Source organism: Notechis scutatus, chromosome 8 (assembly GCF_049901735.1).
Source record: "Notechis scutatus isolate UNSWTSFEM ecotype Mainland chromosome 8, rNotScu1.2, whole genome shotgun sequence".
Classification (NCBI taxonomy): Eukaryota; Metazoa; Chordata; class Lepidosauria; order Squamata; family Elapidae; genus Notechis; species Notechis scutatus.
This window is the reverse complement of record NC_142016.1, coordinates 26,575,630-26,600,803: the sequence shown is the minus strand read 5'-3', so window position 1 is coordinate 26,600,803 and position 25,174 is coordinate 26,575,630. Positions and strand designations below refer to the sequence as shown.

The following is a 25,174-nucleotide window of genomic DNA, read 5'->3' as shown; positions in this document are numbered from 1 at the left end:
TCTTTCTTCTTTCTTTCTTTCTTTCTTTCCTTTCTTTTTTCTTCCCTCCTTCTCTCCTTTCTTTCCCTCTCTTTCTTTCCTCCTTCCTTCCATCTTTCTCTTTCTTTCTTTCTTTTTTCTCTTTTTTATTTAGTTACTTATTGCATTTATTTCTTACATTTTATTTCTTATGTTTATTAAATTTAAATTATTTGTTCAATATTGGACCCTGACTCCCATCATCCCCGGCTGCCACAGAGGCGGTTGCGGATGATAGGAACTGCCACCTGCCACTCTTCCCCCAGCACGAGGGATGCTCAACCCGGTCCATCCAGCCACTGCATCCAAGCTCTGCCATTGGCTGGGACGTTTCCCCAAGCCAGCCAATCAGCACCCTTTTACGTCAACGGCACGCCAGTTGGAAAACAGAATCTCCGCCTATTTCGGGCTTGGGTTCTGAGGCGTGAGCGCCGTGTGACGTCATCCACACCCGACACGCGGGAGTCTCCTTGTCGAATCAGCGCCCCGGCTCCCGCATGACGCGCTCTTCCCGGGGGTCTCGCGAGACTTGGCGGGAATATCCGCGTTGGGAGGCGGGGGACTCTGTTTTGCTTGGAGGCGCCTCTGTTCGCCCCTCTCGGGAAGGAGGAAGTCGGGCAAGGCACCCTGACCGCCGGGGACGCCGGCGGAGCAACCGAGGACCTGGTAAGCGGCGCCCAGGAGAAGCGGGGTGGCCTTTGACCGCCTCCGGAGCCCCTCCCGCCGGGGGAAATCCCCCGCTCGCGTGGCAGACCGCTTGGATTACAGCTCCCATCGTCCCCAGCCGCTCGCCCTGTGCGCCCCGAGGGCGCTGGACTGTAGTCCCCATTCTCCCCGGCCTCCTCTCCGAACCACAAGCCCTATCCTCCCCGGCGGGACGGGCCCCCCCCGCCCTCTCAAGGGCCGAGACGGCAACGCCCATCATCCCCAGCCGCCAGCCCCCTTCCCCAGCCAGCCCCTCCCCCAAAGGGTATTTTTGTTTGCGTGGGTATTGATTTCGAGATCGATGAGATCCCTTAACTCGGGTCTCCCAGCGTGGCCCCTTTAAACCTGGAGGACTTCAACTCCCAGAATCCCCCAGCCAGCATGGCCCGGTAGTAGCACGTGGCCCAAGGGTTGGCGACCCCTGCATTAGACCAAACCAGCTCATTGTTGTATCCCTCACTGGGTGAGGGAAACGCTACGTGGAATCCTTTGCGCCCAGGGTCCTTCTCTTGACCTGTCCCAGTCTGACCCTTCCCCATCCGGCACCTCAAAATTTTCCCTCTCTTCCTCCGCGGTCACAGAGTGCAGTCAAGATGTCCGACAGCGAAGACAGCAACTTTTCCGAAGATGAGAGCGAGCGCAGCAGCGAGCCTGAGGAGGTGGAGAATGAGGTGAGCCTGAGCCTCCACGGGCCAGGAATTGGCCTTTGGCAAACTTGGGGACCGACCCTTGCCTTCCCAGGAAAGCTGCTTCCATTGAGCTTAGTTTAGCCAGACCGGTTTTCCCTCGTCCCTGCAGGCGGAAGAGCGGGCCAGCGTTGTAGGGAGCGAGAAAGAAGAAGCGGAGGAGGAAGAAGAGGAGGAGGAGGAGGAGTATGACGAGGAGGAAGACGAAGATGATGATCGGCCTGCAAAAAAACCCAGACATGGAGGCTTTATTTTGGACGAAGCGGGTAAAAACTCCCTGCCTTAATGGTTGGGGTTTGAGAGTGTAGAGTACAGGCCATCCTCAAACTTACAGCCATTCATTTAGTGGCTGTTCAACGTTACAAAGGCACTGAAAAAAGTGATTTATGATTGTTTTTCATTATGCTTATGACCGTTGCAGCGTGGTCATGTGTTCAAAATTTGATAACCGACTCATATTTACAACAGTTGCAATGTCCAGTGATCCCCTTTTGCCACCTTCTGACAACCAAAGTCAACAGGGAAGCCAGGTTCACTTAACGACCGCATGACTAACTTCACAACTGCAACCATTCGCTTAACAACTGTGGCAAGAAAGGCCATAAAATGGGGCAAAATTCACTTCACTGTCTTGCATAGCAACATAAATTTTAGGCTCCTTTGTGGTCATAAGTCAAGGACTTACCTCTATGTGGGAAGTAAGCCAAGTTCTTTCTCTTTATCTCACGGTGTGGGTTTCCCCCATTCTCTCCCTTTCCAGATGTGGATGACGAGTATGAAGATGAAGATCAGTGGGAGGACGGAGCAGAGGACATCCTGGAGAAAGGTAGGGCCGACCAGCTTCGGGTGCTGATACCTGAGATCCAGAGAGCTCAGGATCGATCAAGACCTGGAAAGCGTACAAGTCCGGCATACCTTTTCCTCTTCAGTTCCTGTTCTCCTCCCTGTCCTGCCTTCCCCACCGGGGACTCCCTAAACAGGCAGGACTAAAACATCCAGGAAGCTGGCTGGGAATTTTGGGAGCACAATCTCAGCACCTCGCAGAGTACCGGCGGCTTTCAGAGGTGGTCTTCCACCGGCTGAAAGAAATTTAGCAGGCTATTTTTTTTAATAGGTTTCTCTTTCCCTCCTGTTATGGTTGGGAAACATTCCTCCTATTCTTAAAATCTGTTGACCCAAGGCTTTTTTTCCCCAAAAGTTTTTGTCTTTTATATTTTTATTTTTTGACTTCTATAAAGCCCCGAGGCTGGGTTAAATCGACAAACAAGTCTTTGGTTGCGAGGATGCACAAGGGTCTATTTTGTGCGGTAGCTGACAATGCAATAGGGGGTAATGGAGCGCCTCTGAGACACACACATCCTCGCCTGCCCACCCCGGGTCCTGGCCCTCGCCCCCCCCCTCAACAAGGTTGTCCTTACTACCCCTGTCCCCAGTGCTTCCCTCCCCTCTCCCCCACTTCCTGGTGGCTTCCCCTTTGCGTTTCTGTGCATTTCATTCGCTTCTGCTTGGTTTGTGCCTCATCTTAATTTTGTTCCTTCCGCTCTTCTGTTCCCCATTCACCTCCACCCTGTGGTTGGTTTTGATGGTATTATTTGGCTCATACTGTCCGCCTTTCCACCACCACCACCTCCTCCTCCCGAGCAGAAGAAATTGAAGGTAAGACAGTTTTTTGTTTTCCTCCTCTCCATTCCAGCTCCTCTCCTCTTCACCAGCTGCCTTCCTTCTCTGCTTCGTTTCAGCCAGGTGGGATGGAATGAATGGGGGACTAGAAGGGGGAGGGGAAGCGCACCCTGCCCGATCATCTGAGGGTCAGGGTGTCCACTGGCCCAGGCCTTCAAAAGCAAGAGGCTCTTGGTTCATGCCCTTGGCTGCCAGTAAATCTCTGTGCATAGGAAAAGAGTCCAGTTTCAATCCAGCTGCTTCTCTTTGCATGCCTCTTTTCTATGCGCAGGGACTTTGGGAGGGCAAACATCCTCTCGCAAACAATTATGCAAACCTGCTGTTGCTTTTCTGCCTCTCTGTCTCCTGAATGTCCTGAGAAGGCCACTGGAGCATCAGTGCGTGGAAACAGGGCAGCGCAGCTGCAGTTATCCATAGCTTTCTGGGGGATTGCAAGAGCTGCAAAAGTCTTTCTTTTTTTCCTACCTTCCTTCCTTCCTTCCTTTTGTCTTTTTCTGGGCTTTTTCAGTAAGTGTTCTAGACTTCGCAGAGAGCAGTAGGCTGTCCCAGCCCCCAAACTTCACATCTGGAAGCTGCTGGTCCTTCCTTCTCAGCTTTCTCCTCAAATTTGCCCACTGCCTCTCTGCTTCTCCTTCTCTCTCCTGCCCTTTGCCAACTCCTGCCTCTCTTCTTAGCCTCCAACATCGACAATGTGGTGCTGGATGAAGACCGCTCCGGAGCCCGAAGACTGCAGAACTTGTGGAGGTAATAGGAAAGGGAGGGGGAGGGGAAGGAGGGAGGGGAGAACAGGGCACAGCTGCCAGAAAGGTCTTGTGTTTCAGTTCATATCTTTTAATGTTAAATAACACCATTATGAAATGTTTAGAGAAGCCATTTACGCGTTGGCTATAGTTTTCCCGGATTTATTTATTTATTTGTTTATTCATTGGACTAGATAACCTACAAGGTCCCTTCCAACTCTGATTGTTATCTGTTATCATTTATTTTCACATTTCTGAACCCACCCACCCCCGCCTGTCTTCCACAGAGAGGGACTCTGAACGCTGTACATTAAAATGTCAAAATATAAAAACAGTTTGTAAAAGTTAAAAGTTTAAAAGGAGGCAATTAAACACCATTAAAGTTAGTTAAAAGTTGGGCTTTCAGGGGACTAACTAGCCCCACGGCTTCATGCTCTTCTGGGCTCTCTACCTGAGGGTTGCCACGTTTGGGAAACCCTGGGTTAAATAGATGACCCCACCTCCACTCCACCATTATCTTAGCTATTTCTTTGTTAACTATAATACTATATTTATTGTCTTATTTTTAATCTGTAATATTGGTTTAGCAGATTAGAAGCTGCCCGGAGTCGTGTGAAAACGAGCTGGATGGCAAATAATTTAATAAAATACAGTAACAGCCTAGAACATCCTCATGTGTCTAGCTCCCAGTCACAGGGGGAAGTACAATCATGTGGTTCCAATCCTGTTAGAAATTCTTTTTATATATAGCACCACAGAACAAAGTGTACAGTCACCATGTGATTTACTGCTCAACTGTTTTACTGTAACAGGAACTGTAACTTGGAACAAAAGAGCATATAGATCCATACTTGTAAACATTGCCATCTACTGGCAGAATACTACTGTAGTTGTTGCATAAAAATACATTCCAACAATTCCTCTTTTTTTTCATACTTCTCTACTCTCTGTCTCTCCCACTTTCTGCAGGGACCAAAGAGAAGAAGAGTTGGGCGAGTATTACATGAAGAAATACGCCAAGTCTTCGGTGGGCGAGACGTGAGTAGGAGCATCTCTGCTAAGAGTCCCCTTTGGTTCCTGATCAGCAGCCCCGTTTCCGGAGTTCTTCCGGCCTTTCAGCCAGGGTTTGTTTCTCCTTTGGTCTCTCTAGCGTGTATGGCGGCTCCGACGAGCTTTCTGACGACATTACACAACAGCAGCTACTTCCGGGAGTCAAGTAAGAGATGGCGGGTTTTACCTGTGGGGTGTTGCAAGGAGGGCACCGGTGGTGGTGGTGGCTGAAGTGGCCCAGCCAAGACGCTTTAAGTCGGTCCAAGGAGCAGGAACTCCTTGTTTGATGCGACACACCAACCTTACAGGCTTGTGTTTCCCTTCTATTCAGGGACCCCAACCTTTGGACAGTGAAATGTAAGGTAAGCCTTCGTGGGTCAAGATGAGCTGGGCCCCTAGTGGGGGGGGGGCAGCGGGATGGAGGGGGTTAATTGAGTAATATATAGATCCCACCTCCCCTCCCCACTCCTCCCCCACCTTTCCCAGGTCTCCTTTTAACGTCTTCTCATGTTTTGACCGTATATATAACTACGCCTCCCAGGGTCCCCTTATGATACGATGGGCAAGCAATAGATTTTGTAAACTCAGTTATCCTCCTGAAGCAGCTGCTTGGACTTCAGGTCAGGTGACAGCACAGTGGCTCACGGGGTTAGGACGCTGGGTTGGAGGTTAGCAAGCCTGTGTTTTGAGACCCAGGTGCTGCTGCCTGGCAGGGTGAGTTCCCGTCATTGGCTCCAGCTCCCCTGATGTGGACACGAACAGAGCCCCCCCTAGGCAATGGCGCTGTCGCTGGCTAATCCTTTCGGCCCCGAAGCCTCTTTCTTAAGCAGGGCCTGTGGGGCAGAACGGTGGGGGTGAGGCCAGGTGGAGCCCTGTGGCTGCCACTGATCTTTCTCTCGTGTCCCCACGCAAGATCGGAGAGGAGCGTTCCACCGCGATTGCTCTGATGAGGAAGTTCATCGCCTACCAGTTCACGGACACGGTGAGTGGGGTGGAAAGTGGGGAAAGGAGGAAGATTTTGCGGGTCTGGTTTGGCTTTGTCCCTGGATACGGGAGACCCAGTCGCCGGAGCCTTGGGCCTTTTTTGGCCTGGCTGCCCAGTCCATGGCTAAGTCCTTGGGAGGGGAGTAGAAGGCCTTAGCTGGCTGGGGAATTCTGGGAGTTGAAGTCCTCCAGGCTTAAAGTGGCCAAGATTGGACACCCCTGCCTTAGCCTGTTTTAAAAGATCTGTGGGGACAAAAATCAGAGAGAGGTCGTTCCTTCTACCCAAGATCCTTTGACTCTCCGGGTGTCTTATTGATACCCAGCCATTACACTAGTTAATCAACAACTCAAGGCAGCAGACAAACACAACGCTCCTTCCTCATCTTTTCCCCACAACCACAATATACTGTGAGGTGGATTGGACACAGAGAGAAGGACTGGCCCAAAATCGCCCAGCTGGCTTTCATGCCTAAGGCGGGACTAGAACTTGCTTGTCTCCTGGTGATTGGCCTAAAGTCACCTAGCCAGCCTTCATGGCTTAAGGTGGGACTAGAACTTGCTTGTCTCCTGGTGATTGGCCTAAAGTCACCTAGCCAGCCTTCATGGCTTAAGGTGGGACTAGAACGCACCGTCTCCTGGTTGGTTGATCTAAAGTCACCTAGCCAGCCTCCATGGCTTAAGGTGGGACTAGAACTCACTGTCTCCTGATGATTGGCCCAAAGTCACCCAGCTGGCTTTCATGCCTAAGGTGGGACTAGAACTTGCTTGTCTCCTGGTGATTGGCCTAAAGTCACCTAGCCAGCCTTCATGGCTTAAGGTGGGACTAGAACTTGCTTGTCTCCTGGTGATTGGCCGTCACCTCCAGCCTTCATGGCTTAAGGTGGGACTAGACGCACCGTGGTTGGTTGACCTAAAGTCACCTAGCCAGCCTCCATGGCTAAGGTGGGACTAGACGCACCGCTCCTGGTTGGTTGACTTCCATGGCTAGGTGGGACAGAACTCACTGCTCCTGATGATTGGCCCAAAGTCACCCAGCTGGCTTTCATGCCTAGGACTAGAACTCTCCTGGTGATTGGCCTAAAGTCACCTAGCAGCCTCCATGGCTAGGTGGGACTAGAACTCACCGTCTCCTGATGATTGGCCCAAAGTCACCCAGCTGGCTTTCATGCCTAAGGCGGGACTAGAACTTGCTTGTCTCCTGGTGATTGGCCTAAAGTCACCTAGCCGGCCTCCATGGCTTAAGGTGGGACTAGAACTCACCGTCTCCTGGTGATTGGCCCAAAGTCACCCAGCTGGCTTTCATGCCTAAGGCGGGACTAGAACTCACCGGGTGATTGGCCTAAAGTCACCTAGAAGGTGGACTAGAACTCACCGTCTCCTGATGATCGCCCAAAGTCACCCAGCTGGCTTTCATGCCTGGTGGGACTAGACGCACCGTGGTTGGTTGACCTAAAGTTACTTAAACCCGCCTCTCATTGCGTAATTCCGGGGATAACCCAAGGGGGGAAAGCTCCTGGCTGCCCCTTCGCAGCTCCCGCCTTGGCCCGTGCGTGGTGGTAACCTGCCTGCCTGCTGCTGTGTCTCCACAGCCCTTGCAGATCAAATCGGTGGTGGCCCCCGAGCACGTGAAGGGCTACATCTACGTGGAGGCCTACAAGCAGACCCACGTGAAGCAGGCCATTGAAGGGGTGGGCAACCTCCGGATGGGCTACTGGAACCAGCAGATGGTGCCCATCAAGGAGATGACCGACGTCCTGAAGGTGGTGAAGGAGATGACCAACCTCAAGCCCAAGTCTTGGGTGCGGCTCAAGAGGGGAATCTACAAAAACGACATTGCTCAGGTGAGCCGAGTCTAGGCGGGGCGTTTCTCGGAGGGAAACAGGATAACTTTTCAGAAGATGCTTCTGGGAAGAAGGAAAGAGGTTTGTTAGGGAACTGCAGGTAGTCCTCAACTTACAATGGTTCATTTAGTGACCGTTCGAAGTTACAACGGCACTGAAAAGAGTTGAGTGATGACCGTTTGTCATATGCAGCGATCCCACAGTACCTGATTTACATTGGAGGCTTTACACTGAAATTAACTCAAGAAGGTTCACCTAACTGCTAGCCAGAAGGTCGAAAATGGGGCGATCCTCACTTAACAAGTTTCTCACTTGGCAACATAAATTCTGGGCTCCATTGCAAGTCGAGGCCCCCCGTGTGTTTTTGATCTCTCCTCCACACTGACCGAAGCCACTTCCTTCTTTCGTTGTCTAGGTAGATTACGTGGAGCCCAGCCAGAATCAGATCTCGCTGAAGATGATTCCGCGCATCGATTTCGATCGCATCAAAGAACGCATGAGCCAGGTAGGTGACGTGCCGCCTTCCAGGAAGACCTCTAGATTTAAACATGTTGAACCTTTTTAATCTGCTGAGCCTCCTTTTTTCCTCTCTTAATCATCATTAACCTTTGGATGCGTTTGGGGTTGGAACAGTTGCCTGTCAGTCTTAAAGTGGCCAAGGTTGGCTGAGGAACTCTGGGAGTTGAAGTCTTCCATTTTATAAAGACAGTTACTGTGTTCACTTGGAATATTATTTCAAATATCCTCGCATCCTTCCCAACTCCAATCGCCACCTATTTATTGACTGCAGTTAAATACTTGGTTTTCTTTTCTCCGAATCAACTGAGGGGGTGAGGAAGAGATGAAAAGAAAGACTCAAGCTGGAGCCCTAGAAAAGCCAAGCCATTGTTAAATAATAAAATGCAAAAACCATAACTTCTTTTTAAAAAGAACTAAGTATTTGGGTGAGGATTCATCCAAATCTCTTTCCGTTTGCAGAAAGATTGGGTAGCGAAATGGAAGAAATTCAAGCGTCCCCCGCAGCGTCTCTTTGATGCGGAAAAGATCCGGTGAGTGAGTTATACTTACCTCTGCAGCATCCCCATGGCTATACATGTGTTCTGACCAAGGCTTCCTGAGTCCATAATTAATCACACGCTTAGTCCAAACAACTCTCTCTTTATTTCAATGCTGGGAATTATGGATATTCCCAGCCCGTAATGAGTCCCAAGCAGTTCCTCGAGATAAGCACCCACCTTTCTCTCCTTTGAATTGCTGGCAACAACTAAAGTGCCAAATTAAACTGTAAAAAGCTAAACGGAATACAAAGAACACACAGAGCTTCAAGGTTTAATCTGAACAGAGCGAACAACGTTGCTTCCTGCAAAGGCTCCTGTCCCTAAGTTGAAGTCCACAAGTCTTAAAGCGGCCAAGGTTGGCTGAGGAACTCTGGGAGTTGAAGTGGGCTGAGGAACTCTGGGAGTTGAAGTCCGCAAGTCTCAAAGCGGCCAAGGTTGGCTGAGGAACTCTGGGAGTTGAAGTCCACAAGTCTCAAAGCGGCCAAGGTTGGAGACCCTGGACTAGAAGGCTTCCCAAGTTCCCTTCCAACTTTGCTGTGTGGAGAAACCGCTCTGGGTTGTTTTGTCCTGTTCTGCTTTGGCTTAACTCAGCCTTGTTGGGTGGGGAGGAGGGGGAGCTAGGTGTCCTACCGTCCCGCCCAGGTGGGGCCTTTTTCACCAAACCTCTCTTCCCCCCCTTTCAGATCTTTGGGCGGAGACGTGGCCTCCGATGGGGATTTCCTCATCTTCGAAGGGAATCGCTACAGCCGGAAAGGGTTCCTCTTCAAGAGCTTCGCCATGCTGGCTGTGGTGAGGACGGGGGCTGCTTGGAGGGGGCGGGATTCTTCTTCGGAGCCTGGGGTGGGTGCTCACGCCCCACCAACCCACCCACCCATCGGCTCATTGTCCCTTTTCCTCTAGCCTCTTGTTCATTCTTGAATGTCTCTAATGCCGAATGTTTCTAAGGCTGGGGAATGTCATCAGGGCTAGCAGGGTGTGGTTTCTGAAATGGAGGCCAAAGGCGAGGGGGGGGTGGGGGGGGCAGGGGTTCCTTGGTGGTTTCCTGGTAGGCGGCATTTAATTTCGTTGCACGAGGTGCAAGGACAAAGTAAACCAAACTAAATTAAAACGTTGCAGTACCAAACCAGGTCACATCATCACTACTGAGTATACTAGCCACTAGTATATCATCAGAGAGCATCAAGGATTCCACAGACATTTTCCTCCTCCTCCTCCTCTCCACAACCCCCCCCCCTCACTCTCTTGTAGCACTGATGATGTTACCTAGTAGGGTAATGAAGCGTCTGCAAGGAAAGCTCAGAGAGTAGCAAGGACCCTACAGCTGTCGTCCTCCACCCCCCACTCCTCCTCCTCCCCCCTGCACACACACACACACACACACACACCTCAATTCTAGCACTGATGATGTTCCCTAGTTGGGTGAGGAAATGTCTTCAAGGAAACCCCCAAGCACAGAGGACCCCCAAGGATCCCAATCTGCAACCTGAGCCACAGAGATTCTCTTCTTATCGGCAAAAGAAGCCTTGCCCGCCTGGGGGGTCCAGTTCTGGTTCCTGTCTCTAGGATCCTCTCTGGGTTAATTCCCCCCCCCCCACCCCCATCTCCCCAATTGCCGGCTCTTTTGAACTGAAACTGGGATCACACGAGTTTCCTGAACAGTTTTTATCCCAGAGCTATAAAATGGCACTTAACAATGAAGTCAAGGACCACCATCAGTGAGCTGTTGGGACAGTATTGCTTGGTCTGTTGTGTGGATGCTTGTATGTTTTTCGGAAGCGGGGAATTTTGGCGGGTGGGGAGGTGTTTGGGGATTGTGTGTGTGTGTGTGTGCGTGTTGGGTCTGGTCTCTGGGTGTTATGTGAGTTTCATGGTATGCGTATACGTGCAATGACAATAAAGTATTATTTTTCTGACTTCAGATCACCGACGGAGTGAAGCCCACTTTGTCCGAGCTGGAGAAATTTGAGGACCAGCCCGAAGGGATCGACTTGGAGGTGGTGACCGAGAGCACAGGTGCCTCCCCTGCCGCCTTCTCCTGCCTTCCGTCCCTCCTCCCGAGGGGGTGCAGCCTTGACGTGGCAGGTCCTTCGGGGCTCCTGGGAGGAAGGAGGACCTCAGGTGTCCTTCAGCTGGGACCAGGCCACCTTTCCTGGCTTCTGGTTCTACCCCTCTGCCCGTCAGGAGGCCCCCCGCAGGAGGCCGCTGGACGGTGCATCGTCACGCCTTCCTGTTGTGGTTTCAGGGAAGGAACGGGAGCACAACTTCCAGCCGGGAGACAACGTGGAGGTGTGCGAAGGGGAGTTGATCAACCTGCAGGGGAAGATCCTGAGCGTGGATGGGAACAAGATCACCATCATGCCCAGGCATGAAGACCTCAAGGTGGGGAGGAACCCCTTGGCCATTTCTCTGGCTCTCAGCGTCAGCCTGGGAGGTGGGCTTGCTTTTGGCCACTCAATGGTGACGGTTTGGGCTGTTTTGGGGAAGCCGTCCCAGGCCTGCCAGTGGCAACTATAAAAATTAACAAATCCTCTAACAAATCCTTTGAAGTTTTTTGAAGTTTGGCTCCAGACCCAAGATTTAATTGGGAATCCTGACAGCAAGCCAACTCTGGCTTATGTAATTTACAGTCCTCTGTTTCCCTCCCTCCCCCCTCGGTGTCTCATAAATCAGATTCTCCAACTAAGTAAGCACTGTTCACGGGCTGGGCATCCTCCTTCACGTTCCCCAATGAAATATATTCCCAGGCAAAAGCTCTGGTAGTTTAGCTACAATCTTTTAAAGATAAAGAGATGGAATGTACTTTTGCTTTCAACTGCTCTTCCAGATTTCCTTCCTCCCTCCCCTTTTTTATTTTTTTTATGGCAACTACTAAAACAGGCATAGGGACGCTTTATGAGTTGACAGCCAGTTTCCTCTTTCCAAAAAGGCCTCTTTGGAAAGTGCAATTCACCCTTCTGGATGTGGGGCCTGAGGAAATGAGGAGCCGACTTTGGCTGTGGGACTGAGAACCAGCTACCCCCCCCCCCACCCTCTCTCTCTCTCTCTCTCTCCCCAAGAGAGAGAGGTGGTCCCTCTCTGGCCTGGGAAGGCAAACCTGGGTTAACCATCTCACCCAGGATCGTGTAAACTCGGTTGTCTTCCAGGCCTTTGGAGCAGGAAAAAGACTCCCAGCATCCGCTTCTTTAGACGGTGTGCCTTCCTGTGGTTTCTTTATTCTCCTGTACAAATGACCTTTAGTTTTGATCCTTAAAGGCCCCCCTGCCCTGAGGAAGCCCCATTTGGCTAGCGGTGTTATGTGAGCCCTTCCTATAAGTCAGAGCTTGTTATCCTTAGCAACATTTAAGATGAGTGGACTTCAGTTCCCAGAATTCCCCAGCCAGCATGTGTGAATTCACCTCCCAGAATTCCCCAGACAGATGAGTGGACTTCAACTTCCAGAATTCTGGGCGTTGAAGTCCACACATCTTAAAAGTGGCGAAGGCTGAGAATTTCCGTTGGACCGCCGAAGTCTCCTCTGCAAGGGCCAGACCCTCATTTCCCATCCAACAAAGACCCCCCCCCCCGCTCCCTCTTTGCAGGGAGAGCTCTTGTCCCCCAACCTCTGCTCTTTGGTCGCCCTCCCCCTCCAGGACATGCTGGAGTTCCCAGCTCAGGAGCTGCGCAAATACTTCAAAATGGGAGACCACGTGAAGGTCATCGCCGGGCGCTTTGAGGGCGACACGGGGCTGATTGTCCGCGTGGAGGAGAACTTTGTCATCCTCTTCTCTGACCTGACGATGCACGAGGTGAGTGGCCAAGCGGCCCCAACAGAATTCCGGGGCGGGGTGGGGCTCTTTGCGAGGCATCTGCTCTGGAGTTACAGCTCTAGCTGGGGGGTGCGCAGAGTGGAGGAGAAGGAGAGAGGAGGACTGCCGGCTCCTGGGTGCTTTCTGAGGCTGGCTGATTCTTGGCAGACGTTTCATGACCCGACTAAGGGACATTATCAGTGCTGGAAGGGAATGGTGGGGGTTGCTCTCTGTTTCACGACTGTGCTGGTTAGACAATATATGATTAGTTTAGGAATGAGAGCTGCCCCTTTAAGGGAATTGAGCTTCATGGGAAATGTAGTTAATGCCTCTTAGGGGGTGTAGTTCATGTCACGTGGTCCCATCTGTAATCCTGATTGGTCGCTGAATTGATCTCTGGTTGGTGGGGTCATTTTGGGGGCATTCTTACCTGGACCCCAGCATCGTGCTGGAGGCTTCCTTTGATATGGGATGAAGACAACCGTCTTTTCACACTGTTGAGGCAACTATTGGATGAATCTCTGCAGAACTCGCCCCACCTACACAGAGAGGCAAGCTACTAGTATATAAACAGAGAGCAAACCCCCCTCTCTTCTAGCACTGATGATGTTCCCTAGTTGGGTCATGAAACATCTGCAAGAAAACAAGCACAGAGAGCACCAAGGACCCCACAGTCGTCATCTTACTCCTCTTCCCCTCTTCCTCCTCCTCCTCCTCTCCACAAGCCCCACTCCCTTCTAGCATGGATGATGTTACCTAGTTTGATAATGAAACATCTGCAAAACAACAACCAAGCTCAGAAAGCATCAAGGACCCCACAGTCATTGTTGTCCTTCTCCTCCTCTCCACAAACCCCACTCCCTTCTAGCACTGATGGTGTTACGTAGTTGGGTCATGAGACATCTGCCAGAAACACTAAACTCCTGTTTCTCCCCACCTCCACAGCTCAAAGTTCTCCCCCGAGACCTTCAACTCTGCTCCGAAACCGCCTCTGGTGTGGATGTGGGGGGCCAGCATGAGCTGGGAGAACTAGTGTTGCTGGACCCCCAGACCGTCGGGGTCATTGTGCGTCTCGAACGCGAGACCTTCCAGGTGGGTGGGTGACACCTCCGGATTGTGAAGAGTTCATGTCCAGAAATTGCTACCCCCCTGACTCTGTTGATCAAGACGGTTATGGGGAAGTTGAAGTCCCCCCTTCTTCTTAAAATGGCCAAGCTTGAGAAACGCTGCTTTAAAAAGAAACTTTTTTAAAGGATGGTTGCTCCGTGCCCTGTTTAAGACAGTCATCCTGCCTGGGTGGGTGCTCAGAAGGCGTTTGCATGAGAGGGGGGCAAGCTCTTGTGGACAAAGATAAGGCTCCCAATTAAAAACCTGGCATCTCTGAAATAATAATAATAATGGTAATAGTAATAGAATAGAATACCTTTTGTTGTCGTTACATTTCACAAATACAATGAAATTTGAAAGCTACTCCAGCACTATAATAATAATAATAATAATATAATAATAATAATAATAATAATAATAATAATAATAATAATAATATAATGTCAATAAAAAAGACAAAAAAGTCTGGATAGTGGAAGTGGCTGTGCCTGGAGACAACATAAGAGAAGAGAGAGAACTGGAGAACATAACAAACTACAAAGGCCTACAAATAGAAATAGAATGAGTATAGTAAAGGCAGGCCAGTAGTAGTGCCAGTAGTAGTAGGCCCCTTGGGTGCACTCCCAAAACAACTGGAGCACCCCTGGAACAGCATCAGTGGTATTTATAAATTTGCCATCGGTCAATGGCAGAAGGCAGCTTGACTTGGAACAGCTTCCGTCCTGCGGCAATATGTGTAACCCCATCAAACACCCAGATTTGCCTCTGCCAGGTCCTTGGGAAGGACTCAACAGGTAGACAAAAATGCCAAACCTCAGTCTGAGCATCTGGCTGGCTGTGCGATTAATAATAATAATAATAATAATAATAATAATAATAATAATAATAATAATAATAAATAATAATAATAATACCCTCCAGAAGTTTAGGGTCTCCTCTCCCTCCCACTCCCAAGCCAGAAGGTACCAGCTTGGGAAAAGCTACAGAGATGCCACGTGATGCGTTTAAGGTAAGGGAGGGTGGCCGCTTTGCAGAGCGAGATAGGTGGCCTATAAATTTACTTAATAAATCCGTGCAGAATTCCTTTTCCTGCTTTGGTGTTGGTTGCAAGGTGGAGCAGCTGGCCTGTGGGGGGAGTCCATCAGCTCAACTCCTCCAATCTATGACCCTGAGGCCCCTGGGGGATGCGACAGGGGCTTCGCAGGCCACCTCCCCTCCCCGGGCACCTTCCCTGCTGCCTGGCTCTCAGCCAGCGCCTCTCCTCCTCCCCACTTAGGTCCTGAGCATGAATAACCAACTGGTGACTGTGCGGCACCAGGCGGTGAATCGGAAGAAGGACAATCGCTTTGCGGTCTCCCTGGACTCGGAGCAGAACAACATCCATGTGAAGGACATTGTGAAGGTCATCGAAGGGTCTCATTCGGTGAGCCACCCCTCCACCAGGAGGGTCGGGGGTTGTTGTGGTTTGCCAGCAGCCGGTGCAGACAGCAGCAGAATTGGACAGTGGGGAAGAATGGGGACCAGTCAGGGAGCCTGGAGAGGACTCAGGCGAGGGTCCTGCGTCCGATGCAGAGATGGGGCCAGGACCATCTGGGAGTGGGGGGCTCCCTCTGGAGCCTCCAGAGCCTGGCAGCAGCGAGGCAGAGGAACAGGGGGAGCCTGTTCCCAGAGTGCGTGTGCACAGAGCTGCTAGAAGGCGAGAGCAGCTGAGACCAAGGGGGTAAAGCTGAGACTCAGGAGTAAGGCTGGGAGGTGATTGGCCCCTCTCATAAGGGATAAAAGTCAGGCCTCCATGATGAACACTTTGCAGGAAGCAAAGTTCAGTCTGTGCCAAGTCATCCTCAAGCTCTGTGTACTCTGGTTGTTTTTTTCCGGTACTTCAGTTCTGGTTTCTTTTATAGTTAATTGGAGACTTCTGTTTTTGGCAGCATTCCACAGAACTGAAAAGGCGTGTGCTTATCTTGGGGAACTGTTTATAATGAGTTCCGGCTGGGAATGAAAACAATTCCCAGCGTTGCAATAAAATAGGTTTTTCTTTTAAAGCAAGTTTGTGATTAATTGGGGTTTACGAAGCCTGTGTCAGAGCAGGCGCTGAGCTGTGTCTCAGTGGCTGCCTTCATCCCTTTCATGGAAAGAGGAACTGGGGGTGACATGGTGGCAGCCTTCCAGCCTTTGAGGGGCTGCCACAAAGAAGGGGAGGGGAGCGGGGGGCTCCACTTATTTCCCAAAGCACCAGAGGGGAGGACAAGAAACATGGAACTCCCCAAGGAGAGAAGGAGCCTGGACCTCAGGGGAAACTTCGTGACCGTGAGGACAGTTAACCTGTGGAACAGCTTTGCCTTCAGAAGTTGTGGGTGCTGCACCCACTGGAGGTTTTTAACGAGAGGCTGGACAGCCACCTGTCTGTAATGCTTGGGCAGGGGGCTGGTCTAGAGGACCTCTAAGGTCCCTTCCAGCTCTGTGTTTCTGTTGCTCACCCCTGTGGTGTGGAGGGCCCAAATTCTGGTCACCTGGCTCTGGGGATGCTGCAGTGGTTGTAAGTGTGAGGACCCTTCCTGTGCCAGGGGTTTTCCCCCCCGGGGTTGTTGATGTGTAACTCTTGGATTGGTTGCTGGACGGGAGGGGTTGTGTAAGTCCAGGGGGGATCGTGACCCCCCTGTCGATCCTCCTGTCTCCTTCCAGGGCCGCGAGGGGGAGATTCGGCACCTCTTCCGGGGCTTCGCCTTCCTGCATTGCAAGAAGCTGGTGGAGAACGGAGGGATGTTTGTCTGCAAGACGAAGCATTTGATTCTGGCGGGGGGGTCCAAGGTGAGGCCGCCCCTTCCCCCTCTGGCCCTGAGCGACGCGCGGGGGAGGCGGGTCCATCCAGGGGAACTCGTGGGAGGAAAGCTTCACCCCAGGCCAGCCCTGTTAGCTTTCCCATAACTGGCCTAAAACTGGCTGGATCTGGTCCTTCTCTAGAGCTCTCCAAACGTGGCAACTTTTAAGACTTGTGAACTTCAACTGGCTGGAGAAATTCTGGGAGTTGAAGTCCAAGTCTTAAAAAGTTGCCAAGTTTGGGGACCCCCTGCTCCAGGGGCTTGGATGAATTGGGGGGGAGGGGGGAAGGATGAGGCAAGCTGTCCGTGTAAGTCCATTATTGATGGATTGCCTTTATTATTTTAACAAACAACTCAGGGTGGCCAACATACCCCATACGCCTTCCTCCTCCTATTTGCCCCACGACAACAACCCTTTGAGGTGGGTTGTGCTGAGAGAGGGACTAACCCAAAATCACCCAACCAAGTTTCATGCCTAAGGCGGGACTAGAACTCGCAGCCTCCTAGTGATCAGCCCAAAGTCACCCAGTAGGTTTTCATGCCTAAGGCAGGACTAGAATTCACCGTCTCCTAGTGAAAAAGTCACCAAGCCACCTTTGGTGCTTAAGGTAGGACTAGAACTCATGGTCTGCTGCTTTCTATCCTGGCGACTTCCCCACTAGACCAAACTCAACTTCCTTTTGGCAGCCCCGGGATGTCACCAACGTCACGGCCGGTGGCTTCGTGCCCATGAGCCCACGGATGAACAGCCCTATGCACCCCAGCTCTGGAGGTGGGTAGAAGGAGAGAAACATCTCGGGTCTGGGAGGGGCAGGTCCCCCCCACCCTCCTTCCCCCCCCAGTGGGAGGGCAGAAATTTCAGCACCCAGAAGAAAGGGAAGAAGTTGGTGGGCCAAAGAAGAGGGAAGGCAATTGGTCCTTCCTAGCAGGAGGAGGCGGGCTAAAGAGGATTGACACTGACTCCAAATCTGTTGGATCTGAATTTGGAGGCCGCTGCGGCTCAATCCCCCCACCCCCATTGAACTGGTTGTCCAGTTGCGGGTATCCAAACAGCACCCGGCCTCTGCATTGAGGTCCCTCCCCAGGAGTGATAACGTTGGTGCCCGTTTGAGATTGGCAGGACCCATCCAATGGCAAGAGGATGGGCGGAAAGGTCTTAGGTGGGCTACCCCAGCAGGAAGACGGAGGCGCCCAACGCCTGTCTTCAGCAAAGGGCCCCCATGCACACAGCCCCCTCCTCAAGGAGCCCACCTGGGAAGGCCCTGCCTCTTGGCACACCTGTTTCTTACCTTCTGCAGGGCCACGGGGCGGCTTTGGAGGGGGTGGAATGAACCGAGGCCGTGGGCGCAGGGATAACGACCTCATTGGACAGACGGTGCGGATTTCCCGAGGGTCTTACAAAGGTGAGGTCACCACTGGATGGTTGTTGTTTTTTTGGGGGGGGGGTCCACGGTGATGCAAACCACTGCCATTGTTAAGAGAATCGTATGGTTCTTAAGGGAATCTGACCTCCTCCCTTGATTTTACCTGTCTGAAGCCAGCTGGGAAGGTTGCAAATGGAGGTGTTGCCCTGATCGCTCACCTGTAGCCAGGGGTAAAAGATCAGGTCCAAAAGTGAAGGTCCAATTAAGCAGATGCATTGCTACACGTACCTACCTGTAGGAATCTTCTCAATTAAAGTTAGCACCTGGAAGGACAGGTGGGCAATTGTGAACCCGTTATGACCTGTCAACTTCAGCCCACCTGTCTCCTGGGAGTTAGAAAAGCATCGACAGAATTGGCTCGTTTGCAGCTGTGTAGAGATTCCAGGCTGAACCCTCATTTAACGCCCACCCCGTGGAACGTCTGCGCTCGTTCTTTTTCCAGGCTACATCGGGATGGTCAAGGATGCCACGGAATCCACCGCCAGGGTAGAGCTGCACTCCACGTGCCAAACCATCTCAGTGGACCGGGAGCATCTGACGATCGTGTAAGAGCCAGATTTGAGATGGGGAGGGAGGGAGACCCCCCACACCACACACGCACACACATCAGCCCCGTGCTTGGTTTCAGAAACGCAGCTCTGGGCCAGACTCTGAACCCAGCCGAGGCGAATGAGACGATGTTCCGGCTTTATCGAGCCCAACTCATTCCCTTTCCTCCTTTTGCAGAGATTCCAAAAAGCCGTCCGGCATGCCCTCTGGCTACGGACGGACCCCCATGTACGGCTCCCAGACGCCAATGTATGGCTCGGGCTCCCGCACGCCCATGTACGGGACCCAGCACGACGGTGAGTAGGAGAAAGAGGGTGGCACACCCGTCTCTCTGGCCGGGAGAGGTCGGTGGGTTCCTTGGCCTATGGCTACCCGAAAGCCTCTGCCACCCGTGGGGTGTATTTGAGCAACGAGGCTGTTGAATTCCCTAACCTGAGGACCTTGTGTGAGACGGTGGGCTGCCTCCAAATTGGCTGGCATCTGAGCTGGTGGGGCCCTGCCCCTTTAAGACCTCTCCCTTGCCTGCCCAGCACCAAGCAGCTATAACAGCCAGGCAGAAAAGCGCCTGGGTTTGGTGGATGATGTGGTTGTGGAGGAGGTGGTGATGTGTAGCAGTGCGGGTGGACGTCGTCCAACACAATGACAGACCAAAGAATAACAGATGTCTGTTTTTCAGGAAACCGGACGCCGCACTACGGCTCCCAAACACCCTTACATGATGGCAGCCGGACACCCGCCCAGAGCGGTGCCTGGGATCCCAACACCCCTTCGAGGTAGGACCTCCGGTCCGGTGGAGGGAGATGGGACTGGGGGAGTCCCGGCACAGGAGCTGGACTGGATCCTTGACTTCTTCTACAGGCCGGAGGAAGAGTTTGACTACGGTTTCGACGACGAGCCCACGCCTTCTCCCCAGGGCTACGGGGCGACCCCCAACCCCCAGACTCCAGGCTATCCAGACCCTTCGTCCCCGCAGGTTAACCCTCCGTACAACCCTCAGACGCCTGGAACCCCCGCCATGTAAGTGGACCGGCGCTGAGGTCCCTTGGCTAGCGGGCAGCCAACGGGTTGGTTGGCTAACCCAGGACAGGCCCCTGTGCCCTGACTCAGGGATCCTCCTCCTACAGTAGGGCTCTGTGTCAAGAGAAGAGAAGGGTGGAATGATGGGCTTCTCAGTGCTGTCTGAGCTGGGTGGCTTTTTTGGCAGATGGTTCATGACCTTAGCAGGGTTAGAAGGGAGTGGGGTTTGTGGAGGGAAGGAGGAGGAGGAGGAGGAGGAAAGGCAAGCAAGGGAAGAGGAACTCTATGGGGTTCTCAGCCCTTTTGTGGTTCCCTTGCAGGCATTTTGCTACCTAACTAGGTAACACGAGTGGGGTTGGTGAAGCAAAGGAGAAGGGGAGGAAGAAGAGAAGGAGGACTGTGGGGTCCTTGGTCTTTTCTGAGCCTGGTGGTTTTCTTGGAGGCATTTCATTTAGGGAACATGAGTTGGAGAAGGGAGTGGGGTTTGCTGCTAGCACCGACGATGTTCCCTAGTGTCATGAGAAAGAAAAGAAAGAAAGAAAGAGAAAGAAGAGAGGAAGAGAAAGTGAAGGAAGGAAGGAAAGAAAGAAAAGAAAAAAGGAAGGGAAGGAGGGAGAGCGGAAAGAGAAATAAAGAAAAAGAAATGGGAGAGGGAGAGAAAGGGAGGGAAGGAGGGAAGGAAAGAGAAAGAAAAAAAGGGAGGAAAGAAAGAAAAAGAACGAGAAAGGGGGAAGAGAAAAAGTAAGGAGGGAAGGAAAGAAAGAGAAAGAAAGGGAGGGAGGGAAAGGAAAGGAAAAGAAATGAGAGAGGGAGAGGGAGAGAAAGGAAAGAAAAGAGAAAGAAAGAAAGAAAGAAAGAAAGAAAGAAGAAGGGAGGAAAGAGGAAAGAGAAAGAAAGAAAGAAAGAAAGAAAGAAAGAAAAAGAAAGAAAGAGAGAAAGAAAACACCAATGACCTCAGAAATAAGTCTCTCTTTGAGTGGCCATCCTGGAGATTCTCCTTTATAGTTGCTGATTCTCGGACTGTACTCGATCCGGGGGGGGGGGGTCAGTGATGTCCTGCCTGCTCTGAACCAGGCCTCTTGTCTTGGCAAAGGTATAACACAGACCAGTTCTCTCCGTACGCCGTCCCGTCTCCTCAGGGGTCCTACCAACCGAGTCCCAGCCCTCAAAGTTTCCACCAAGTGGCACCGAGTCCTGTGGGCTACCAGAACACCCACTCCCCCGCCAGCTACCACCCGACTCCTTCACCAATGTCTTACCAGGTATGCTTGAAAAAGCCAACCAATGGCACTTCCTCCCTCCCTCTGAGTCTTCCAAACAGCTCCTCAGCCTCGCCTCAGGAGCCCGGGGGCTCATCTACATTTTTAAAACTTACTGTAGGGTTTGCCCATTACACAGTGGCAGATAGGATGTCACTCCAGAGGGTGAACGTCATTGCCCCTCAGAGGATCCTGGGTTGTCCTCTCCCCTCTTTGGAAGAGCTTTAGAGCTCCCGCTGCCTTCCGAAAGTTCAAACCATTCTCAAAGATCCATCTCATCCTGGGCACCTTTTTTTGAACTATTACCACCTGGCAGATGGTACAGGATAATAATAAAAACAAGGACAAACAGGCTGAAAAACAGCTTCTATCCCAGGGCAGTAACTATTGAATTCTGCTGTATAGTGCAGTGTTGGTGCGGTGTTGGGAGTTTTTGATTTAATTGCATAGAATGTGAAGGATGTGTATTGGTGTTTATTTTCATGGTCATGATGTGCACTGAAGGTGGTGTTTGATTTCGATGTACGAGGTGCAATGACAGTAAAAGTAAACTAAACTAAAAAAAACTTTAATTTTTAATATTGTCATTATTTTCCTACATAAAGGACGTGAATCTTCTTTTTAAATTTGAAAGAGAAACAGATGAGGCACTCTTTAGAAAGGCATCTTTTGCTGCTTCTCCAAAGACATAAAGTGGCAAGTGGGTTGAGTAAAAGGTCAACTAATCATTCAGGGTCTGAAAAGGTGGGAATGGCCTCTGTTCCTGTCACCTGCTACGGCCAAGCAACTGCCTAGAACAGAGGTCTCCAAACTTGGCAACTTTAAGACTGGTGGACTTCAACTCCCAGAATTCCCCAGCCAGCATAACTTATTTTCTTGCAATCCCTTCCTCTGCAATCTCTCCTCTTTGGGGGGGAGGAGAAAAAGAAACAGACACGGCTGTCTGAGGAATTCTGGGAGTTGAAGTCCACAAGTCTTTAAAGTTGGCCAAGTTTGGGGACCCCTGGGCTAGAACCAGCCCTGGTTTTTCTCATGGAGTCTCTTTTTCTCTCTCTCTCTCTCTCTCCCTCCAGGTTAGCCCCAGTCCCAGCCCAGTGACCTACAGTCCTATGACCCCAGGGGCTCCTTCCCCAGGAGGTTACAACCCTCACACCCCAGGCTCTGGGATTGAGCAGAGCTCCAGCGATTGGGTCACCACCGATATCGAGGTCAAAGTGCATGACACGTATCTGGACAGCCTTGTGGTGGGGAAGACCGGAGTCATCCGTAGCGTGAACGTAAGTGGCTGGACAGAGGTGGCTGTTTGCACGGGGTGACCAGGAAGTAGAACAAGGGGTTGGGCAAAGAGAGTTAAAGGTGGAGAATCTAAAGCGGAAAACCTAGAGGTGGCTCCTGGCTTTGGGTCTGGTGACTTCTGATTTAAAATCAGAATAGAGCTGGAAGGGACCTTGGAGGTCTTCTAGTCCAACCCCTGGCTCAGGCAGGAGATCCTAGACCAGGGATGGCGAACCTTTTTGTTGTGGTGTGCTGCGGCACCCACAATGCAATGCACCCCGCCCCCTGCGCATGCCCGTGCAATACCTCCGCCCTGCCCCCTTACCTGCACTGCGCATGCGCACGCCTCCCATCTGATTTTCAGCCCATTTGAGGCCGTTTTCGCCCTCCCGGAGGCTCGAGGGAAGCCTCTGCAGCCTCGGGAGGCCGAAAGACGGGCCTTCCGGAAATACCGGAAGTGCCCGTTTTGAGCCTCTGGAGCCTGGGGGAGGCCGCTTTCACCCAGGGGCTCGAGGAAGCCTCTGCAGCCTCGGGAGGCCGAAACGGGCCTTCCGGAAATACCGGAAGTGCCCGTTTTGAGCCTCTGGAGCCTGGGGGAGGCCGTTTCACCCAGGGCTCAAGGGAAGCCTCTGCAGCCTTTGGAGGCCGAAAAACAGGCCCGTTTGGGCACTTCCGGTATTTCCGGAAGGCCTGTTTCTCAGCCTCCCGAGGCTGCAGAGGCTTCCCTTGAGCCTCCAGGAGGGCGAAAATTAAAATCAGCTGGGAGGCGCCCGCATGCACGGTGCAGGTAAGTGTGGCTGAGGCTCGCACGCCCGCCACACAAATGGCTCTGCATTCCACCTGTGCCATGACTGCCCTAGACCGTGGGAGACAAATGCACAAGGCAGTCAGACGAGAGCTAGAAGGCACCTCGGAGGTCTTGAGGGAGGCCAGTTCCACCACCGGCCCCCCTGAGCCCAACACTTCCAGGGCTGAGTGAGCCAGCAAAGTTGAATTTTGCCACGTTTTATGACCGGTCTTGCCCCAGTGGTTACGTGAATCACTGTCGTGAAATGATTAACCCCGTGGTTGTGAAGTGAATCCGGCTTCCTCATTGTGACCTGGCTTTGTCAGAAGGTCGCAAAAGGGGATCATGTGATCTCAGGACACACGCGACCCCCCCCCCCCCTGCATGCATACATGCCAGTGACCAAACATCCCGCTTTTGATCATGTGACCAGGGGCCTTTGCAAAGGTCATAAGTCTGAAAAACAGTCATGAGTCCCTTTTTGGGGAGTGATGTTACAACTTTGAACGGCCACTAAACGAATGGTTGTAAGTCAAGGACTACCTGTAAGAAGTAGGAACAGTGTAATGGCAGCCCAGGAAGATCCCAAGAAAGGCTGGCTGTATCTTAGCAACTACCCCTCGTAGGGTTCCTCCTAGATCTTCTCCATCTTTATGGCTACCGTTTTCATGTTGATCAAGGAGAGGGACTGGCTCCCTCAGAGCTGAGGAGAGGCGGTTCTCTTGTCACCTGAGTTAGGTGAGCTTTCCTGGGGTTGACGCTTCCAGCTTGTCACCTGAGTGGTTTTCTTCTCCCCCCCCCGTCCCCTCCTCCCATTCTTCCCTCCCATGTCTGCCCTGCTAGGGTGGGATGTGTTCGGTCTACGTTAAGAAATGTGAAAAGGTAGTCAGCATTTCCAGCGAACACCTGGAACCTGTGACACCAGCCAAGAATGATAAGGTAGGTCAAAGCATTCTCCATCAGGCAGCCTTCTCTGTCTATCCATCGCTAATCACCATCCATCCATCCAACTCTTATCTATCTACCGGTATCTACCTACCTGTCTGTCTGCCTGCCTATCTATCTATCTAATCTAATCTAATCTAATCTAATCTAATCTAATCTAATCTAATCTATTCATCCATCCATCCATCTATCCATCCCAGGGGCTCCCAACCTTTTCTATACCCCGCACCCCTAGAACGCTTCTGATATATTCTTTCACCCCTTAAAAATAATTATATATAATTATACATATACACTATAATTTTTGAAACTTCTAAATCCTATTTTTCGCAATCTAGAATATCATCTCGAACCCCCAGTTGGGAACCCCTGATCTAATCTAATATCTATTCAACTTTATCTATCTGTCTTATCATCTATCTAATCTAATCTATCATCCATCTATCCATCCACTCTGTCTGTCTGTCTGTCTGTATCTACAATATCTATCTATCTATCTATCTATCTATCTATCTATCTATCTATCTATCTATCTATCTATCTATCTATCTATCTATCTATATCTATCAAATTTAATCTAATCTACCATCCATCCATCCCACTTTCCGTCCATCCCACTTTCCGTCTCTCTCTCTCTCTCTCTCTCTCTCTCTCTCTCTCTAATCTACCCGTGGCTGCTCCTCGCTGGGTCTGCCTTTGAGCAAAAGGCTCACTTTCTAGCCAAGTCGCTCTGAGTTTTCTCCTGCCTTGCAGGTCAAAGTCCTCTTGGGAGAAGACCGCGAAGCGACGGGGATGCTGCTGAGCATTGACGGGGAAGACGGCATCGTCCGCATGAACCCAGAAGAGCAGCTCCGAATCCTCAACTTGCGTTTCCTGGGCAAACTCGTAGAAGCTTAAAGGCAGGGCAGAGAGAACACGAGTGGGGTGTGATAAGGGGGGGGGGGCTTGGTCGCGTTTTCTTCTTCCCTCTTTTTTTCACTTAGCCGGTTGCCTCCTGCCTGCACTGCCAAGGCTTTGTACAGATTTGCTCCTGAGGAAAGTTTATATTTTTTTGGGGGGTGCGTTGCACAAGTTTCTTCCTGCCGCTTCTTTTTCCCAAGCGCTGGGGTGAGGGACAACCTAGCAATTGTGTCATGAAGAAGAGCTGCCGCCGGTGGAGCACCGTGCCCTCCATTCCCCCCCTCTTCCGTAGCACTTTATGGCCTCTTCAGCACCGAAACATCCAACCTGTAGCTTGTTTTAATAAAATCATCTCATAAAAAGATTTTACACTGTGAATGCCTCCCTACAGAAACCTTGAATTTGTCTGTCTCTCTACCTACATTACTTACTTATACAGGCAATTCTCAACTAAAAACCGCAATTTAGGCCAAGTTTTATGTTGCCATTCGTCAAGTTGAGTTTTGCCCCATTTTACGACTTCCACATGTGTTAAGTGAATCACT

At 51.4% G+C, this 25,174-nt stretch overlaps 2 protein-coding genes across 4 annotated transcripts in view; one reads left to right on the top strand and one right to left on the bottom strand.

Annotated features, from left to right (window-relative positions):
* The window catches only part of CAPNS1 (calpain small subunit 1), a 186,504-nt gene that overhangs the window by 6,971 nt on the left and 154,359 nt on the right, over window positions 1–25,174 (bottom strand). Inside the window, exon 12 of one of the 2 annotated variants that reach the window (XR_015750396.1) lies at window positions 9,199–9,263. The exons of the other annotated variant lie outside the window; for it this stretch is intronic. The gene's annotated coding sequence lies outside the window, so the exon portion shown is untranslated. Of the gene's footprint in view, window positions 1–9,198; window positions 9,264–25,174 lie in introns of those variants that run through there. 2 annotated transcript variants of the gene reach the window in all.
* SUPT5H (SPT5 homolog, DSIF elongation factor subunit) lies at window positions 533–24,991 on the top strand. 2 transcript variants are annotated; one of them, XM_087970281.1, is made up of 29 exons: window positions 533–684; window positions 1,305–1,394; window positions 1,522–1,675; window positions 2,170–2,235; window positions 3,764–3,833; window positions 4,799–4,867; window positions 4,980–5,045; window positions 5,211–5,241; window positions 5,793–5,861; window positions 7,453–7,704; window positions 8,120–8,209; window positions 8,683–8,753; window positions 9,446–9,551; window positions 10,682–10,775; window positions 11,005–11,141; window positions 12,392–12,547; window positions 13,493–13,639; window positions 14,931–15,077; window positions 16,337–16,462; window positions 17,161–17,245; window positions 17,772–17,876; window positions 18,340–18,442; window positions 18,624–18,742; window positions 19,123–19,219; window positions 19,305–19,463; window positions 20,557–20,725; window positions 21,796–21,999; window positions 23,628–23,723; window positions 24,483–24,991. In XM_087970281.1, exons 2-29 carry the CDS (start codon window positions 1,317–1,319, stop codon window positions 24,624–24,626), a joined length of 3,210 nt encoding a protein of 1,069 aa, XP_087826407.1. In that variant the 5' UTR covers window positions 533–684; window positions 1,305–1,316; the 3' UTR covers window positions 24,627–24,991. The 2 variants fall into 2 exon arrangements, with proteins under 2 accessions (XP_087826407.1, XP_087826406.1); XM_087970280.1 differs by lacking the exons at window positions 533–684; window positions 1,305–1,394; window positions 1,522–1,675; window positions 2,170–2,235 and adding an exon at window positions 2,894–3,065.

Coding starts and splice junctions, on each gene's coding strand:
- SUPT5H (XM_087970281.1), top strand. CDS start 1,317: ATGTCCGACAGCGAAGACAGCAACTTTTCCGAAGATGAGAGCGAGCGC. Junction 8,210..8,682: donor TCAAAGAACGCATGAGCCAG/GTAGGTGACGTG, acceptor TTCCGTTTGCAG/AAAGATTGGGTAGCGAAATG. Junction 23,724..24,482: donor CACCAGCCAAGAATGATAAG/GTAGGTCAAAGC, acceptor CCTGCCTTGCAG/GTCAAAGTCCTCTTGGGAGA.